The 20,446-nt window shown below is 47.6% G+C and overlaps 1 protein-coding gene across 1 annotated transcript in view; it reads left to right on the top strand.

Annotated features, from left to right (window-relative positions):
- The window catches only part of BTBD7 (BTB domain containing 7), a 288,393-nt gene that overhangs the window by 113,915 nt on the left and 154,032 nt on the right, over nt 1–20,446 (top strand). The window contains exon 4 of the mRNA XM_069637965.1: nt 15,807–16,015. Coding sequence (XP_069494066.1) covers nt 15,807–16,015 — 209 coding nt within the window. The remainder of the gene's footprint in view (nt 1–15,806; nt 16,016–20,446) is intronic.

Raw genomic sequence — 20,446 nt, 5'->3', positions numbered from 1 at the left:
GTGAGATGAGAAATGCAGTGCGTCTCAGCCACAGTAGAAGGAAATCTACTGCCAGAATTATGTAACACCGTTTCAGAAAGTCTGTCCAAAACAATTCTTTCATTTCTTTAGCAACTAGAAAGGCTTTCCGTTTCCAAATTGGCAGACGAGCACTACTTCCCTAAATTGTGGAGATGTAGTCAAGAGTGACATATATTCTTCCTCATCTTGAACGCCAATCATCATTATTCGGATCTCCATCTCTTGTTCTGGGGGCTCCTCAAGTGGAAGTGGAGGGTTGCATGGAAACATAGCAGTAACCATCTGCAGCGGGTTTCAGGTGATCCACAGAACCTGTCTGGTGCCTCTCGGGTGGTATTGCGGGCAGAACAGCAGTTCTGGAACCTTTCACTCAGATTACTTGCATTGCTGCGCTTTAGGACGGGCCAAATGTAGTCTTATCATGGATCTTCTCCAGGACCCAATCTCCTGCTTTGAGAGTGGTCTCCGGACTGGCCTCAGCAGCCTCCACCTGGAGGGATTCCCTCAGTAGCGTTGTCACCGGCAGTTGCTCTTGCCTAGAGAGGCAGCTGGGGAGAGTGTGCAGATCAGGCATAAACATCTTTCTCCCAAACAAGAGTTCAAATGGAGTCTTACCGTTGCATAGAGACTGGCGTGGTAAATTATTTAAACTTATGATCACTAGAGGCACGTGGTCCACCCAGTTACCCCCATTGAAAGGATGCATCTAGCCAGACACTTTTATGGAATGATTGGCCCATTCCATAATCCCGTTTGTCTCAGGACGAAAAGGATGGGAATAGTGCAGCTCTGTTCTCCACTCCTCTAATGCCTTTAGCTGGACCATTATTCGCATGGCACGTTTGAGTTGCTGTCATGGCTACTACACCCCAGAGTGCCTGTATGACTGATTTGCAGTCTGCTCTCTTTTGAGGAATCATCCAGGTCAACCTAGAGCAAGAATCCACTATTACTAAAATGTATTTGTACTTTATTTATTTCTGGTAGTGGGCCTATATGATCTAGATATTTAATCTCAAAAGGCGAGGTTGCCTTTCTTAAAGGACACCTCTTTAGGTGTTTTGCTGTGGTCCACAGTTGTCTTCAGACGTGTCACAGTTCGTTATGCATACTTTAACCTGTTGCCTTACTCCTGGCCACCAATACCAGTCAAGGAGTAGCTGTGCAGTTGCAGTAACCCCAAAATGCGTAGATGCAAGTCCAGCATGTGTGACTGCAATTAGCTTTTCCCTGTCTGCTCTATTAGGGATTCATCTTTGAATAGGTTCCCCTTTCTTCATAGGAATTGTGAATACAGCTTTATTGTCGTCAATGTCATACATGTAATTACTTGGGAAAACATTTGGGCTAGGTATAATACCTAAACAAGCTTCTTTTATTTCCTCATCCATTAGTTGATGAGCGAGTTATAGCTGCCATAGTTTTTCTCACACTGTGCTCTTCTGCATATGTATCTGCTAATGCATTGCCAATGCTATGAATTTGCCGTTTAGTATGTGCGCTTGTGTGCATCACCCATAGCAAAGGGTTAGTCGGTTTAAGGTCCCAAACTTGTTTCCAGAGTTGCCTGGAAGCAATAGTTTTATGCCCAATGTCGGGGAATCTGGTTGTCAAGGTATGTAAAATGCTTTCCTAGGGTCAACTACTGTGAAGTAAGTTGCTTCTGTGGGTATGTTGCACTCAATACCTAAAACCTGAGGAGAATTATCACCGCAAGACCTTCCTCTTTGCTTCTGCTTTCGCCCCGCTGTCCCCTGCTGACAGGCTCTCTCATGGCACTGTGCACCTGGGCCCAGGTACCTGCTGCTACCGGCCTCCGGCGCTGCCTCCTGGCCACCCCTTGCACTGGTGGACTGTATCTGTACCCATGCAGCCCCCCCTTTTTCTCTTTTTCTGCACTGCACTTGTCTGACTCACCCAGTCTGCTGCCATAAACACAGCACATGGCACTTGCTGGCTCCACTACCACTGTTTATTGCCTCCATTTTCTACTTATTTTTATTTATTATTTATCTTCTCTGCACTTCCACTCTTCCCCTCCAAGCACTTTTCCCTTTCCCATGCACTTGCGCGTTCTCAAAGTCACTGGGCCTAATAAGATAGTTGTTGTTTTTGTGTTCCCCCTGTTCCCCTTCCTTGCCTAGTCGCGCTCTGAAAAACTTGTGTACGAGCGCGATACAAATAAAATATCCTATCACAATGGTGGCCGGATTTGGCACCACCATTAACTCTGCTTCTACAATGTTTAAAGGTTGGAGGTTTTGCACCATCCTCCAAGACCGCCCCTTTCGCATTATTCACTGGCTATGTAGCTGTTGCACACAGGGATTCTGATGGTTGTATGATGCCCTGCTTCTTGTAACATGGGGTACTGTTTGTCCAGGGGCAATATTGCCCCTCGTTTCAGTTTGATACAGACTGCCCCCATTCTTTCAAGAGGCACACATCATGGGGTACAGTGGTCAATATTTCTTTAGGCAACATCTTTGTCATCTTGTAGGTGTGGTGATAGTATTTTAGTGAGTGGTATTTTCTGGGCAACTTCTGTTGTACAGCCACCTGATATGGTATGCCTATCTGAAACACCATCTCCCCTATGTCGTCATTGTCTGTAAAAAGGTGTTAGTCAAGTCTATAAAGCGATGTGTTGGGTCATTGTATGAGACAGTGCACCAGTCAATGCCATCATCTGCACCATGCTAAACTATTTATCTTTTCTTTGTTAAAGCTGCTTCTTAATGTGTTGTGATAGTGGTGCCTGGTACCACTTGTGAACTGCTGGTCTGAACAGAAACTCTGTGGATAATATGAATGTGTGGTCATGCAACCTGAGTACCCATCCAAACAGTGTCTGCAGCTCGTAAAGGAATAACTCTGGGTGAAGTGGTGCACCTTGCATGGCGCTGTGGGCGCAAAATGCTTGTATAGTGGAAGCAACCCTTGTGTAATACATGCCTAGTGTGGAACACACTATGCTCATTTCAAAAAATAAAATCGTCCTGTTTAGTTCGCTAATAATATCTCTGCCCAATATGTTAATGGATGTCTGTTTTCAATGCTACAAGGATGCTATGGTAAGGAGCAAATCTTCAGTGAAAGGAACTCTTACAACAGCCCCAGAAAATCTTGTCCAGTATTTTGAAACCTTCCTTCGACTCGATAGCCCCTGTATCAACCAAAAACAAAAATGTCATCTCACCTATTTTCACTGCAACCTGTGGCGCCTTTTCAGGGTCTGTAGTAACTGATAGAACTGGACATGTCAAAGCCCTTTGTGGGCTGTTCTATGGGGAAGTTGTACCTGTACCTCGGAATGTAAACTCCCAACACAATCACTGTGGTGTGGTACTGTGCCTTGGGGTAACCCATTTTTGTCGTATTACTGAGTGGGACATTCAGCTGTGGGTACTGGGCAACTGCTGCTGTTGGCTCGTACTCTATATATTCTGGGTAGATGGGGGTTGGGGGGAATCTGCTGTGGGGCGGGTTGGGCAGCTGGGAGCATATGCTGTGGTACATGTTGGATACTCGGAAATGTGAATTGCATCTGTTCGGGTTGTAGCTGTGGCTGTGTGTAGTGCATTATATTCTGGTATGTGGGATACCCTAGGGTCATATTGTGCCTGGTTCCTGCTCCTACACTCTTGTGCAAAGTGTCCCATTCTCCCACAAATAAAGCAGTCCTCCAAACCTGGGTCTTGCTCCTCCATTTCCTAATCCAGTCCCCCTTCCTCTCTGGAAGCCACCCCATGCTTGTGGAAAAAATACCCTACTTGTGCTGCCCTTCTGGGATGCTTGCAATAACTGCTCCTTCCATGCTAAATTTAGCACATTTTTATTTTTTGTCCCTTCTTCGCTTCTTCGCTTCTGCTTTCTGCACTTGGTCAATTTTGCTAATTTCCTTGTCCTGTTTTGCTCTGCAATAGTGTACTACGAGTGGCTTGTATAACGGCCCATCCTTTCACCTCAGTGCCTACCACCTTTTCTATTTCTGCCTGTTCCTATCCCATGGTTGTCTCTAACTGCCATATCTTCTGTATCTGCTGAATGTATTGTGCAGGATCCTCTGTTCTCATAATACGAGCTAGAATAGATTGCATATCTGACATTTCTGGGTAAATTTCCCTTAGTACTCTCCATATGTATGCTCGACAGTTATTGAATGGTGCGCTGTCCTGGCCAATACTGTTTAATGTTACTCCGTCATATCCTGCCTTTTTCCAAGCTTTTTCTGCTTGTTCATCCGATACAGAGACAAACGTTTCATATCCCCTGCAGCCAGGGCAATCCCTGCAATCTTCTTTTCAAGGGCATAAATACATTTGCCTACCCCTGCTGTGAGGGATGGCAAGCTGTTCATGAAGATCTCCTTATCCGTATTTGGCCATGGTACATCCTGAGGCCCCTCTCTGCCTTTCTTCTCTTCCTTCTTGCTACTTACTACAGCTATTTTGGCGTGCCTTTTTCTGAGATGCCCTCACCATAATGGTATCCTATCTCTGCCCCTCTCGAGCCATAATACCCATTTGTAATAATGGCATGTTGCCAAAGAGTCTAGATGATCCCTAAAGTTAATTATAATAATGTGACTGAAGACAATTGTAACCGGTCATGTATTAAGGGTGAGCGAGGCGCTTACCGAAATTGTAACTCTCAGAAATAGGAAGTCCTAGGAGTCTCAGGAAAAGCTTGCAGAGAGGTCTTTAAAAATGACCAATTTGAAACTGGAAAAACTTCAATCCTTAGGGGAAACAAATATACATTTCTATCCCTGTGATACTCTTGGGAATATGCTTAAGGAGAAAAAGGAACTTGATGGGCAACATATTGTTAGGTAACGTGTAAGGTTTTCATAGCAATGATAGATCTTCCTGACTTGTGTCAACCCAGCACTTTTTGCTTTACTGGTGGATTATTTTTCCCTATACCTTAGTGAGTGGGAACCTTTTTCCACGCTCACAGAATATTTTACTCTTTTTATGGGTGCCATTTTTAAGACTCTGCATAGTGTCTTTTTAATGTTATCCTCTTTGACATTTGATATATACCTTTTTATTGTTTCGCGGTTGTCCTTGAGGCTCCCTTTTAACTTTCTCTGGCTAACCTTGTGAGAACTACAGTTCCCAAAGGTAGAAAGGCTCTTTGGATACCTTTTACAACTTGTTATGTGAAACCAGCACACCCCACCTGCTGGGGAGATGCAATGTATCCCCTTTCTCCTTTTAACTCTAACATTTCTGTTATAGGGACAAGCTTACCTTTAATGGCTGATGGCAGTGAACCTTTTTCCTAATTCTGTGCACCTTCACCAGAGGCTGTTTCCACAGCTGCAGCAAAGGCACCCAAGGGTGCCCATTTTACCAAAATGACTCGTCTTTTTTCGCCATTTTAGTGCTCCTTGTCCTCCTTTTCCCTCACCTCCAGGGCTGGAAAATCCTTTGTGTCAATGTTATCTTTGGCGGTAGGCCTCAGTCAAGCCGCCCAGGCTGTCTGTGAAGGCAGGAAGTGAGGAAGAAGTCCAACACTTTGCACCCCCTAGTCTTCCTGTTGGACTGTGAGAATCCAGTTCAAACTGTGAGGCTGGCTGTCCGGAAAGGACTGCCAACGCCCTGAGTTTGAATGTTGCCATTCTGTTTGATTGGCTGGGTTCTCCAGCATGGAGTCTGGTGTGGATTCACATGCTCATGAATATTCCCCGTCGTCGGCTGGGAATCCTCAGTAAAAGAAAAAAGTTTCCCTTTCATTTCCAAACTGTATTTCTCCTTTTAAACCAATAGCAGGGCAGGGCGCTGGCTCCGAACCCAACCTGAACCGGCCTGGATGTCGGGCCCCCACATTTGTGCACCCCAGTGGCCGGCTGGCCTACCAGGTGGAAGATCACCACTGACAGATGGGTGCTGGACGCTCTCACCAAGGGACACACCCTGGAGTTCCAGCGCAGGTGTCCGCCAATCACTCCAGTTACCCGACAGGAGCAGCACATTCCTCAGCTTCTGGAAGAGGTACAGGCAATGCTGCGGAAAGGGGCGATGGAGCTAGTGTCATGATGCCCGCTCCCGGGGAGCCGGTTCAAGCCCTGCATCCCCGAAAGCGGACATCCAGTCCCCAAGGAAGCACCCAGCAACCCCATATAGGGGCCCTTTGGACAGTGTCCTGGCGCCTATGGCGCCAGGCTCATTATGGAAGTGCTTGGGTGCACTTACCTGATGCAGACCATGCTGCAGGATCCCGGCCTCCTTGAGGCCTGAAAGGAACTACTTTACCTGTGGGACTAATTTACCATCCGGGCGTGGTCGGGGAAGGATACATACCTGGAACTTCTTCCAAGGCTATTTAAACCCCACCCGAACAGCCACACGTGCTTCGCGTTGTTCTGCATCTAGCAGCTGGATGCTCACCGTGTCTGCTCCTGCATCCTGACTTCTGCCACGCCTGCCAGCATCCTGGATCACCTGCAAAGGAAAAGAAGAAAACAGAAGAAGGAAAAGTCCTTACCTGCTAAACACCGCATCCCGGAGACATCTCGCCGACAATCCTGAAAAGGAAGACTTATTTAAAAGCTCATCGCGTCGATCGCTGCAGTGCTGCATTCCACTCACCTTTACAGGGCGCCTCCATGTTCAGCAGCGATCATCCGGATTGGCAGTCACGCCCCAGCGCCTAGGGAGAAAAAGATCAGAACAAAAGGTGAGAGAGAGAAGGGAATAAGGAAAGCTAAATCTCCATGTTAAGACTTACCTGTTGATTCATTCCCTCTTCATTTCGGGTCCGCGCCGCATCCTGGCATTTCCGGACCCCGGCCCCTAAGGGGGAAAAAAGAGACATTAGCGTTAATGAGCGAATGAAAAGACATTACCAAAAAACGCTCATTAAAGACTTACCTGATTTCTACAAGGATTTCACCTCTCATCTCGGGTCGGTGCCTGTTCCCCGGCATTCCGTACCCCGGCCCCTATGGGGAAAAAGACACTAGCATTAGTACATTAATGCATGGACACAAGGGGAACCTCTTATCAAAAAACTTACCTGGAAGCCAAGCAAGTTTGGTTCTCACCAATCCGAAAATCCAGTGAAGTAACTGGATACCAACGTGCCCCTGCATCAGAAGCGTGATGGAGAGCTCGTCCTTCCAGACCCTAAGGTGAGACGCTACGAGGAATATCAGAAGGGTTTCGAGGAGGGTGAGCGGGGAAAGTGGGAGGCCGATTGCATTACCCCGCAGACAGTTAATCCCCTATTTTCGCCTACAGAAGGATACTTCTGCGAGCCAGACAAGCCAGATTTGGGGGCCCGGTCCAGTCCGTCTTCCGAACCCTGCGCATCACCTTAGAAGAGGTCACAGCAGCGTGAACCAGGCCGGCGCCTCCGTGGGAGTCAGGTGAGCGTTACAGCTAGTTCCTCAATGGCTCCGGGGCTCCAGTCTCTATTCCAGATACTTTCTGGTCAGAAAGAAGACCGGGGGATGGACGTCTCAAAGTCTCAGAAGTTCAGGATAGTGCTCGACCAACTGGAGGAAGGAGACTTCTTGACGTCGCTGGACCTGGAGGACTCCTATTTCCACATTCCCATTCACAAGGCACATGGAAAGTTTCTGCGTTTTGTAGTGCAGGGCCAGCACTACCAGTAAAAGGGCCTACCTTTCGGATTAAAGTCGGCCCCCAGAGTGTTCACGAAGTGCCTGGCACCAGTAGCGGTCCATCTAAGTCTTTGGTGTATACCCGTACCTAGACAACTGGCTCATGAGACCCACTCGCGGGAGTTTGCTGTCGTACACACGGAGGGGACTGTCCCAACTACTGACGGTTCTGGGATTCTCCATTAACTATCCAAAGTCCTGCTTTAACAGAATGTGCTGTTCCGAGGAGCCAGACTCCATATGGGTTCCTGCCTGGCGTTAGCCCTTGGAGGAGAGGGTAGCGGCCATTCAAGGGAAGGTGCAGCGGCTGTTGTCGATGACTGCCACAGTGCGAACCATCAAGTTGCTGCTATGTCATCCTGCATCTAAATCATCCAACTCTATAGGTTACAGATGCGACCTTCATGAGTTCCTGGATGCTTGCTGGATACAGGTGTCCGGAGGTTTAGCAGTCCATCCACTCGACGAGGAGTTCCGTCGGGTGATAGGGTGTCTGCTCCAACATCGCCCGGGGTACAGGGTTTCAAACCCCTCCATACCAGGAGACGGTCACCAAAGACGCTTCCCTGGAAGGCTGGGGAGCCCACACCTGACATCTGCACGCCAGATGCCTGTGACTGCCGGAGGACAAGGATCTCCATATCAATGTCCTGGAGCTACGGGCAGTGTTCTGGGCCCTAAAGTCTTTCCTTCTGTCTCTAAAGGGCAAGGTGGTGAGGGTCTTCACTGACAAGACCAACACTATGTTCTACACCAGGAAACTGGGACACTCAACCCCCAGCGCTCTCCAAGGAAGCACAGGCCTTGTTGCGCTGGGCCGTCGGACAAGAGATTCTCCTCTTCACCTAGTGGGAGTCAAGACAGACTCCCTCAGCAGGGAGTTGAGTTCCTGCCATGAGTGAGCACTTCGGCAGGACCATGTGGACTGCATCTTTGTCAAGTGGGGCAGGCCCCAGATCAATCTGTTTGTAACTGCGCCAAACTCCAAATGCCAGACGTTTGCCAGCAGATTCCACCAACCGAGGAGCATGGGGGACGTGTTCTCCTTCCTGTGGGAAGGCCTGTTCCTGTATGCATTTCTTCTGTTTCCTCTCCTGCTACGAGTCATCAACACACTTGGTCAGTGTCAATGCAGGATGATGCTCATCGCTCCGGCATGGCTGAGGCAGATTTGGTATCAAGACCACCTCAGTCTGTTGCCGTTGCCCCCGATCAAGCTGCTGGTAGTTCTGGATCTTCTCACCAGAGAAGACGACGCAATCCTGTATCCTGACCCAGGATCGTTGAACCTGTGGGCTTGGCTCCTGCAGCCCTAGAGTTTGGTGGATACGAGTTGCCTCCGGACTGCAGAGAGATCCTCGCCAAGATCAGGGCATCGTCGACTTGAAGTGCTACAGTCACAAGTGGAACCGTTTCTCTACGTGTTGCAGGTCGCAGAATATTACCCCGCTGAGGGTCAAGGCCCCGCAAATTCTTCCATACTTGCTCTCCTTGGCCAAGGCCGGCCTGGCAAACGCTTCTATCAAGGTGCATCTGGCAGCTATCTCCCGCTACACCCGGTCTCAGGAATATCTTCACTGTGGTGTCACCGGCTCAACAAGGGATTCCTCAAAGGTTTTTTCGATCTTTCCTTCCGGTGAAGGCTCCTGACCCGGCGAAGGAACTGAACTTGGTTCTGACGAGGCTCCTGTAGGTGCCCACTTCGAGCCGATGAATGGTGCCCCTCTCAAATTCCTCTCGTGGAAAGCAGCTTTTTTTGTGGCCATCACCTCTGCCAGAGGCTGAGCGAGATCCAGGCCCTATTCTGCAAGCAGCCATAGCTGATTTTCCACAAACCGATGGTGGTGCTGCGGACAAACCCCCTCTTTCATGCCGAAAGGTCTGTCATAATTCCACCTCAACAAGCCTTTGGTGTTACCTGTTTTTTTCCCGAAACCTTTGTCACCGGCTGAAAAGGCCTTGCACTAGCTGGACATTGCTCATGCCTTGAAGTTCTAATGACGCGCACAAAAGGTTTTCGGAAGACTTCACAACTATTTGTGAACTTTGGTCCTGTGAACCATGGGAAAACCTTGTCCAGGGCTTCCATTTCAAGGTTGCTCTCTGGCTGCATCATCCATTGTCATCGATTGGCAAACCGACTGTTGCCCGGCCGTCCGAGAGCCCACTCCACCAGAGCGATCGCTGCAATGATGGAGTTCCTGTTCGGTGTGCCCCTGCTGAACATCTGTAGGGCTGCTACGTGGAGGTCCACGCACCCTGTGTCGACAGGGATTCCTGGGAGGTCCAAAGTCGGCCAAGCAGTGCTAGGCAACCTTTTCACTTGAGGGGGGTCTGTTCCGGAGGTAAGTTGTTTGCTTCTGTTAAGCCTTAGAGAGGAAGAACCGAGTCAAGGCTATCCCTCTCTGACGCACAGGAGGTGCAAGCAAAACTACAGGGGGCTAGGAATTCTTATGAACTAGCCATTTGATCACACAAGCAAAGTAGAGATGATCCTGATAAAACAAAGTTTATTCGCATTTAAAACAGGCTAGATTACTAGTCATGTACTGAGCATAAAGCATACAATTCTGTACATAGTGAGGTTAGTAGCACACTGATGGTGGTTCATGTACTGTCCAAACATTAAGCAGTACATATCTGTCTGTTGAGCTTTGCCACCTCCTGTGGTTGTGTAATGTTGTACTGCTATGTATTCATTATTCATGAGCATGTGAATCCCTGCCAGATCCCATGCTGGAGAAGGTACAAGTTACTTACCTGTAACTATTGTTCTCCAGCATGGGGAAGCCGCGTGGGCTCTGAGAAGCTCTGCTGGAGAGGTTGCTGGGCTGCACCAGAGAAGCGAACGAGACCGGCTGGGAGTAGCAAAGTACATGGACACGCACACAACTGTTTAGTTGTGCCCCCGGCGTGCTCCGTGGTTACTCGTTGTCTGAACCCAGACTCATTATTGAATACCGACCTAATGTAAAACAGATTACTCACTCTAACATATACCAAGCTGATATGAAAACAAGCAGTTGACAAACGCCAACGAGTTCATCTGAAGGGGGTGATAGCTATAAGTGGGTGATGAAGACAATCAACCACACAAACAGGCAATATATATAGAAGGGAACCCAAACCATCATTGTCGAAGCCAAAAGGGATATACACTAAGGCAATTGACAAACACTCAGGGTTGCATAAGTCAAGAGAAGATAACTGAACATAAATTGAATTAGAAAGATTGCCCAGAGGTGAAGAATGTCTTAAACCCACATTGCCAAAGCCAAACAAGTGTGAGGAAGAGTTATAATCCGCATTTGGTTAAAATACAAAGGTGGAACAAGATTGGCAGGAGGGCTGCCCTTCTGGTACAAGTGATTCAGGAAGAAGGAAGCATTGCCTGTCTTGCTTGTGGCAAACATTTAGGTGTAATAAATAGCACCAGTGTAATATTTCTTTTTTTTTGTCTCCCCTGAAGAGAACTCTAAATGCTATGTTGTGAAGAAGACCGTGTAAAAACCTTTTTGAAGTTGACCCTTACCACAGAAGTACTCTGAGGTAGTAGCTGGGCCTGGCAAGGCATTATACCAGGTCTTGGAACTTTGTGCCAATTTGTTCTGTTTGGGCAGGAGAGTATACCCTTACAGTAAACTGCAGTGATTTGTCTTAGCTGGCAGGAGAGTATACCATACCGAGCGCATTGGTAACCATTTGTTCTGTTCTGGCAATAATAAACCAGAACAAAGTGTTGCAGAAGTGGTAAACCTGGCATGAGCGTAAACCAGGTAAAAGCTCACAAAGTACTGTGGTGAGATAAAGCTTAAGATGAAATTGAAGTTGTACCAAAACATTTGACAAAAGCATTTGTTTTGAAGTGAATGAAGTTTTGAAAAATGCCTGATTGATGCCTGTTGTGATAAAGCAGTACTGAAGCTAAAGTGGTGGGAAAACATCCTGCCAAAGATGTTTGCTTTAAAGTTGATGAAGTTATGAATTATTCCTTATTGATTTGGAATGTATAAAAGTGTGATCGACAAACCTTCTGTTAAAGTGGTTTCCTTTAGTTTTTTTAGGCAGGTACATCCTAGTCGGGTAGGGAGAGTGAGGTGTTTAGCCACCCTTTTGATTTAATAAAATCACATTTGTTGAAAAACGTGCACCAAGTTGGCCAACTCACATTTCTGACACCTCACATTTATCCCTGTACCGGTAGTGTCTCTACATGTTTTGTAACTGAGTGTCCATAATGTTAATATCATCCCCCTCTCTCACTATTTAAAATCCATCAACCATATTCTAGCAGCATGGTATAATCCCAAACCTCTGTCCCACCAATAAACCAGTTTGCAAAAAGTCAAATTTTTATCAGCTTCTCTTAAAAGCACTTATACTCGCACATCGATCTCAACTCTCCATACTCTCATTCCTCAACAACCAAATCACCAACATCCCTACACCACTCTAAACAAACATTGGCTGAAACCTATAAATATATCACTCTAATAAAATAACCACATTTATTTACAGTAGCTTCCTTTTGTCCATCTCCCAGAGGGAGGGATCCCTTTCTACACACCACTGCCATTTCCCTTGTAAGAGGAGATCTCACATCAGTTCACAGCTCTGTTCTACTTATGACGTAATTTTTCCCCACAACAGAGGTCTCTTCACTCTCATTAAAACCACATGCAATACCACACAGAGCCACCTTTCCCTTTCCCTTGGAGGTGTCCCCTTCCAACTTAATATACTAACCAATTAAGCAACAATTTAAACCAACAGACAAAAACCATCCACAATACTGAGTTTTCCTGCGAGAGTGCACTCAGGTGAATGAGTTCTTGGAGTCCCCTTGATGCCGAGACTCCCCTCTCTGCTGCCTTTACCACCCGGATTGGGGGCCTGCCTAAGGGATCATGCAGACTTTCGGGAAACTTAGCGTCTGCTCACCTCCTCAGTTTGTCCGCACACAAACTGGTCTCTACAGTCGGGTGTCACGCCCGCAAGGTGTGCAGCAGTAAGTACCCAGCTCTTTGGAGATACTGGAGATCTTGCTGGGCCCTGATGAGCATATTTTGTCATAAACCCATCCTTCAGATGCTGAACCTCCAAAGAATTCCTATCACAAACGTATGTATCGAAAGTAGGTATGCGGGCTGTGTTTTGACAAGAATATGATGGAATCGAACACCCAGTGTTGTATACCAGTATGGAAGCTTTTTCCATAAGAACAATCTTATGCTATGGTGTAGCTTGAAGCCTTGAAGATTAAATGGGCTGTCATGCCCTTGCGGTATTGCTTGCCCGGAAAAAAAATTCTGGTTGGATACAGACCACTCACCGTTGACCTGGATGAGCATGAGAACACTACACTAACCCAATAATAATTAGGTGGTTCTTGGACTTGCAGCCTTTTTTTTTCTTCTCAGTCTGTACACTGAAAGGATGAAGAACAAGGAAATGGCGACTTTCTAAGCCGTTTCCCTGTTAATGGAGATGGAGGAACTCGTCCCAGTGAAATTGACGAGATACTAAAGATAAAGCCACAAGTGGAACTGTGCGACTGTGGTAAATAGAATAACAAATATGCCTGAAAGAGGAGTTATTATGAACTTGACGCACCTCGGGAAGTGGGAGAAGTTTATAAATATGAATGGTAAGTGAAGTCAAGGCAACCAAATAAGCTGAGAGATAATCTAACTGAACAACCCCAGGAGAGGGGGGGCATATGGGGGGTCAAGTCCCTACAAAGGATATCCAGCCTAAAAAGGCCTAGGTCACAAGAAGCAGAAAGGCATATAGGCTTGGATCAGCATACAAGAAAGAGGGATACAAAGAACTGGGGAATTACAAGACCTTGTCCAGAAGGTGGCAAGAGACTATTTGAAGATCTCCTACTGAAGTTATTTTGCCATAAGAGAATACCCAGAGAGGGGAGATATTCTCCTAGTATAATTTAAGTTAAAGTAGTGGCAGGGTCAGCTAGGACTAGTTTTGGACTGCAGACATATTCATTTTGCATGTACTGACGAGCACCTTTGGTTATTTCTATAGGCTGCGGTAACCCTCTATCAGTAAGGAAATATGAGCCTTATCTTTATCATTTTAATGAGCGCCCGTAAAAATGTCCTTTGTGTCTGCCTACTTCGTCTGAACCACCACAACAGAATTAGTATTCTGAGTTGACTGCCACATTCCGTCATGAAAGACTTTCAACTAGATATTCAAATTGTGCGGGTGAACATGGATAACGTTGTGTCTATGTTAAATATCAATAATGGTTGGCCTAAAATCACAACGGCTCACTTTTCTGGGTCAAGAGATCTGGGAGTGGGGCAGAGAGGAATTTGCCTTCAGGCAATTAATTTTCCGGGACAGAACTCCAAGGCAGATTCCCTCACTTGATTGACTTCTGCAAAACACAAGTGGGAATTGAATTAGGGGGTTGGGGGACTGGGTGTTCTCCTCTCTATACTAGATAGAGAGGGGGGCTCAATTATGCTTATTTCCAACAAACTGAAACAAGTGTCCACTCACTTGTGGGAGCATCGGGGAGGGGAGAAAGCCCCTTGCCGGATGCTGTGGAGATATTGTGGCATGATATGTATGCACTACCGTTCTGTCCTCTCCCTATGATGCACCAAGCATTTCTGAAGTTAGAGACAACCAATTGCAATGTAATTTCCATTGCACCATGGCGGCTAGCAAGGTTCTGGTTCTCTAATCTGATGAATCTCGCAAGCTGTTCAGTTACCTCCCACCCCAATCCTTCCACCCCCTTATCCTCCTCCTCTCCCACCTCGGATCTCCTGGGCCTATTGTGCCCAAGAGCACAGTGACATCTTGCACCCATTCTCACAATTGCAGAGCTTGGTGGTATGGTACCTGACCGAAGTCCAAGCTTTCCGGCACCTAGGTCTATTCGAGGAAAATCTACAGATCGTCCAAGTAACTAGGAACACCTCTGCGTGCGCACAATATAGGAGCAAATGGTCGAGGTTCTGCTACTGGTGCCTAGGAAAAGTTATACATCCATGATCGGCCTCTCTTGATGATGCACTAACAAACTTAAGACACTGCTCAAAAGTGGGTAGAATGCACATTCGCAATGATGTACTATGCATTGACACTGGAAGCCAGTAATGAAGCACCAAGTTAGCACAATGTAAAGTGTCAATGATATGCTGTCTGCATTCAGTAGTAAGGAACTGAGAATCTGAAAATACTGTGTGCTTCAGTTTCATCGCCACGTCACTTAATTTGGGTCATTCTGATGCTCCTTTTTTAAAAATCCTTCTAGCCTAGTGTATTGTAAAGTAACAATTTCAGTTTCCAGGTACTAGCCTTGCATCAAACGCCTGTCGCCCACTTAATTCTCCACGTAGCTCACAATTTATTTCTTGCCAAGTGCCATCTATCACTAGTTGGTGGTAAGTGCACATTTACAAGCCTGATATAGCACGTATGCAATGCCTCATGTAGACGTGCAATATTTTAATGATGGGGCAGGGTCAGAATTTAAAGTTAGAAGTTACTAGCCAGGCACAATTCCTCACCCTCTCCATTCTTCACATGCACACCAAAGGGGTAAACAGTCCAACTTGCAAACTACTTGCAGGCAAACTAAGTCACTCGCCCCCTCAATTCTTCACATAACACACTGCACGCATTTATAACTCACCATGGGTCAGTTATCACTAGCCAGTGGCAAGTGCACACTGTTGAAGCCTTGAAAAGTACTTTTACTGCCTGATCAACATGGAATGTTTAGATGATATTGGTATGTGTAGGCCAGGACTGCTTCTTTTCTGCTGCATAACTATCTTTCCTGTCTGCAACTGGATCTCTCCAGGTTACATTCCTGGCCCCAACATTTTGGAAGAACCTTATTTAGGAATGTACTTGATCATAAGGGATGTTGGTATCTTTGAATTTCAAGTCTGGTAGTGCAGCGTTTGAGGAAAAGTTTGGCGATAAAAGTGCTAGTTTTTTTTTTTTTTAAACTGCAATTTGAAATCCACTTTTCATCTAACAGCCCATATTTGTATAAATGAGTTTAGACTGGGTGCGTTTGATTCTTGTGAGTTGGGTTTTGTAGTTTCTCTTGTGAATGTATCAGATGTGCTAACCCTAATGGTATTTTATTTGTCTCTTTTAGGCTGTGAGGACATAATCGCAGAGAGCATCACTTTAGAAACTGTAGTCGCCATTCTCAAGTGGAGTACTCAGCCATATGGTTCCAAGTGGGTGCATCGGCAAGCGTTGCATTTCCTCTGTGAGGAGTTTACCCAGGTTATGACTTCAGAAGTTTTTTATGAACTAAACAAGGATCATCTGCTTGCTGTTGTTCAGTCGGACTATCTGCAGGTAATTTTGCAAACTGACATTTTGTATGAGTTTGTGTTTTTTCTGCATTATTTTGGAAAATTATATCGGACATCCTGCGCCTTTGTTGTACATCTATTGAGATTGTGATGACAGCACGCCTTAGACGTTTGATTGTGGTATAGCGTTATGCTGTACTGGAAGGGACATGTTCGATTGCCACATTTTAATGCTAGATCTAAAAAGATTTTGGCAGCAAGGAACTGAATTTGTGCACAACACATAAACTGCAGTGTCCCTGAATGCAAACGCTTTTGATACTGATACCGTTTCTAAGAGTAAGAATGAGTTGACTTTGGGGTAGTCCTAATGGTAGTCTTCTCTAGCTGGACGACAAACTGTCCTTCCATGTGCACTTTGCAGAAACATTCTTCAAGTGATCCACCCACAAAAACATCAAGGTTCTTTTGCTTTTTACGATCAAGCACATGGCACTTCTTATAACACTACCCATTCACCGTAAAATCCTTGTTGAGGGGGGGACCCCTGTGAACATCTAGGTCAGTGCAGACCCCTTCTGATAAGGCAAGCAGAGTCCAGTTACAGGCATGACTGTCATCTAGCTCATCCGCCACCATCATAGCAGTACTTTTTACAGTACTAGATTAGATTGTGGATGAGATTCTGAGCCTTGATTCTTGAACTTTGGTCAAACGACTTCGGAGGATGAGCCTTCACCAATTCCTCATCAATTTATGATGCACTTCCTAAAGATCGGAACAGAACAAACATCAAATCTAAGGTTTAAAATTCTTCTAAGCCAGGTTGGATGGAAACGCCTTCCCTTTCCCCGCAACACTACATTATCTAGAGAAAGAAGCTTCCCCTAATGAAGGAAATGCTCTGCCTCCACATCTGAGGCTTCTAAGAATCCTACAGGCATTCCAAGACACGCATATTGAAGTCACTACTTCAACAAATGGGAGCTTTCCCTGAATGACTCTTAAGAATTAGTATTCTGATGGATTGTTACTCTGCAGGTGACCATGTGTTTCAGGTAGGGAAGCTTCCCTTTGATGAAGAGGTTGATTGAAAGGACTGTTGCTCCCAAATCGGTCATCTCTGCTCCACCTTCAAGGTATTTGCATCATCAAATGCTTTAGACATCCACTACCTTCTTTAACTTGCAGGTTACCCAAGATGAATACAATTCCTTCCTCTAGGACCTCCTGAGTGCAGCAAAGACTGCCTGTACCAGCAATCCTCTTTTTAGAGACCTTCTGGGATGCTGGTTAAATAATTAAGGCTCTGTTGTCTGTATCTCCTCATAGGGTTACTCTGCACAAGAGGTACAGGGTGCTTACACTGTCATATTGCTATTCATAGGCCAGTATAGAACAGATTCCGTGATTGGAGGAAGCCAGAAGACTTTCAAATTCTACCCCAACCTTGACTATACCCCAGCACTTAGAAGGGTGCAAAGCTAAAGGCTCTGGGCAAGATCTCCAACCGCTCTGGGCAAGATCTCCAACCGCTTCTGACATCCATGCAGCTAGCGCAGGTGGCAGTACTGCATGTTGTGACCACATTTGGTACAATCACCACACTACCTGAGAGGTTGACATTGGCAGATGCACTGGCCACAGGAATATGAAGGGAGGATAAGGGGAGCTATAAGAGGGCATGTTAGAGGTGGGGGCCAGAGGAGTAAGGAACCTTATATGCCAGTCGGACCCAGATCAGGACAGAGCAGCATCAGGCGAGACCATCCAAGCCGAGCGCCTCAATTCAGGATAGAGACGCAAACTAACCAACCCTACTAACAATTTCCCTTTCTGCATACACCTCTCAAACACCAAACGCAACCAAACCTACAGCACAACAAACCTCACAAACTTTGCTACACTGCAACAACAAAAACACACATAGCCTTGCACAACAGTACACAACGACTACCGGCCGTAAACTCCCCAGGTCTAGCCAACGGACCCACCGGGCTGAGGCCGCCAACAGCACATCACTGCTCTCTTGCACTTTTCCTTCTTCCTCCCACTAACTCAACCTCCCCTCTTACAGAACCGCCAGGGGACCACTCCAGTGGTGGTAGTGCGTGGTACAAATGTCCTTTAACGTTAACATTTGGTCCACTCCCTGCATATGGATTTACTGACCGAAATCAGACGCACCTTCAAGGAAGAGACAGCCTCTGACGGGTTTGACACAACTGTGTATATAGCACAGTGGTTTCGAGGGGATTGGGTCCTCCGACGTATTCCATATCTATGACAATAATCACCACAGCTGTGCTGCTTCGGAAAATCTTTCGCCATCTGCGTCCTGCGTCGATACACCGCCCTCGAGGACCTCCTCCAGCAGCCGACTTCACTGGATATTATAAGTAGGATGCACAACGCCCGTAGCCTCAGTTCCGTTTTTTCTGCGAACGTGTTCGCTTCGGAGATCTCGGTGCGCCTCGACTGTTTGGAGTTTGTTCTTTCGGTTCTTCGAACCTGTTCGTTTGTGAAGTAAAGTCCTTCAAGATGTCTACCTCTTCTTCCACCCCGCGTCCGGGCTTCAAGAAGTGCGGGGACTACGGGTCCAAGATGTCGGTGACGGACTCGCGCGACGCCTGCCTCTGGTGCCTCGGGGAGGTCCATCTCATGGATGATTGTGTTGACTGCAAGTCGCTTACGTCCAAAGCCTTGCGGGAGCGCAAGAAGAAATTGTCGGTCGGTAAGGTGTCCAAGCCCCGGAAGTTGATGTCCGTGGGGCTTTCGACGGACGATTCGAGGGGCGACTCTCTGCGTCGTTGTCGGAAGTCCAGTGGGTCTCGGTCCCAGAGTGGGTCCCGCCACTCCTCTGCCTCTTCGAGGCACTCCCAGAAGCGCAGTCATCGGTCGCCTTCCCCGTCCTCATCCGAGGACTCCGCCCGTCGGCAGTTCGCTTATCCCACCAAGCATGCGACGTCGGAGGAATAGGCTTCCTTCGGTAAGAAAATGCTAGCGATTCTCGAATCGCAGAGCACTGGTCCGCCCGTGCCTCCGAGTGGGGTCGGTCGTGATCGGACTAGAGACACCCCTCGTACGCCTTCGGGCTCGGTGGTCGGCATGATTCGTGTGAGCGGCCCGCTCGGACAAGGGGAATCGTTCTAGTCATGCCCGTTCCAGGTCCCGGTCCTCGACGCGCTCGAGACCGTGTGAGCCTGTGATGTCTTTGAGGGAAGACGTCGACGCCTGTGGCGCCGAGGTCGTCGAGGGACTCTCTCGAGGCTCTGCCTCCGAGGAAGTCGTTGATGCCATCGGCATCCAGGTTGTCGAACACGCTCAGAGCTCCGCCCTCAAGGCCTGTGTCGACGCCGTCGGCGCTGTGTTCGGCGTCCACACTGATTCACTCGACGCCTTTCGAGGCTGTTTCGATGGGGGTACCCCAAGGCACGGTTGAAGCCCCTAGAAAGGCTCTGGCCAAGGTCAAGCATGGCTTTGTTCCCCATTCTGTGCCCACTTTCCGCCATCTTGAGTACATTTCGGAGGTGGATGAGGGCTCTGATGATGGAATGGTTCCTGATACGGTGCCAGATGAGATTCTCTCGGGCCATAGCCAGATTGAGGACCTGTGTCAGTCCCTGCACGACGCCAGTGGTCTGGACACCTCTCCGGAGGTGCGGTTTTGTAGGCCTGAGCCTGGCACCCATGCCGACTACTCGTACCGGCGCCTTATGTCTAGGGTCACCGAGTACTTTGGGTGGTCTGCTCCCCCAGTGGATTTTCTTCAGGATGACCTCACGGATATCCTCGACCAAGGTCCACCAACTGACCCGGTACTGCCGTTCCATATGGCTCTACAGAGGAGGGTGGCGGCGGCTTGGACTGCTCCGGAGAGTCTCCCGGCAGTGGGCAAGTCTTTGCTGCGAAAATACTGCCCAGCCAGTAGCGACCCCTGCTACTTGACCAAGCACCCCACTCGGGAGAGTTTGGTTGTGCAGGCGGCTACGGCCCCAGCAAAGCAGGCGTCGTATCCTACCATCCCTCCTGATGGGGACAACAAGCGTTTTGATGGTTGGGCGAAGAAAGTGTTTTCTTCAGGCGGCCAACTCTGTATGTGCCTTGCCACGTTTCACACACTCTGTGGAACTGTTTCCTTAGCGGCTGAACATATTCCTGAAGGGGACGAACGGGATGGTTTTCTTGCTATGGTCCAGGATGGCAAGGATGCCAGGTGTGAGGCCGTTCAGTCAAGTTTGGACATGGCAGATTGCGTCAGCCGGTCCATGGCGGCGAGCACCGTAATACGCAGGTTTACGTGGTTGCGGAAGTCTGGGTTTGCTCCTGATGTGCAGGCCCGGCTCCTCAACATGCCCTTTGACGGTGAACATCTTTTTGGCAGCAAGGCTGACGAGAGCCTTGAGAGGTTGCAGACCTCCAAAGCTGCAGCAAAGTCGTTGGGCGCTGCAGTTCGCCAACCTCCGCCTTTTCG

This window comes from Ambystoma mexicanum, chromosome 14 (assembly GCF_040938575.1).
Source record: "Ambystoma mexicanum isolate Mex_15411 chromosome 14, UKY_AmexF1_1, whole genome shotgun sequence".
NCBI lineage: Eukaryota > Metazoa > Chordata > Amphibia > Caudata > Ambystomatidae > Ambystoma > Ambystoma mexicanum.
This window is presented reverse-complemented; position numbering and strand designations above follow the sequence as displayed.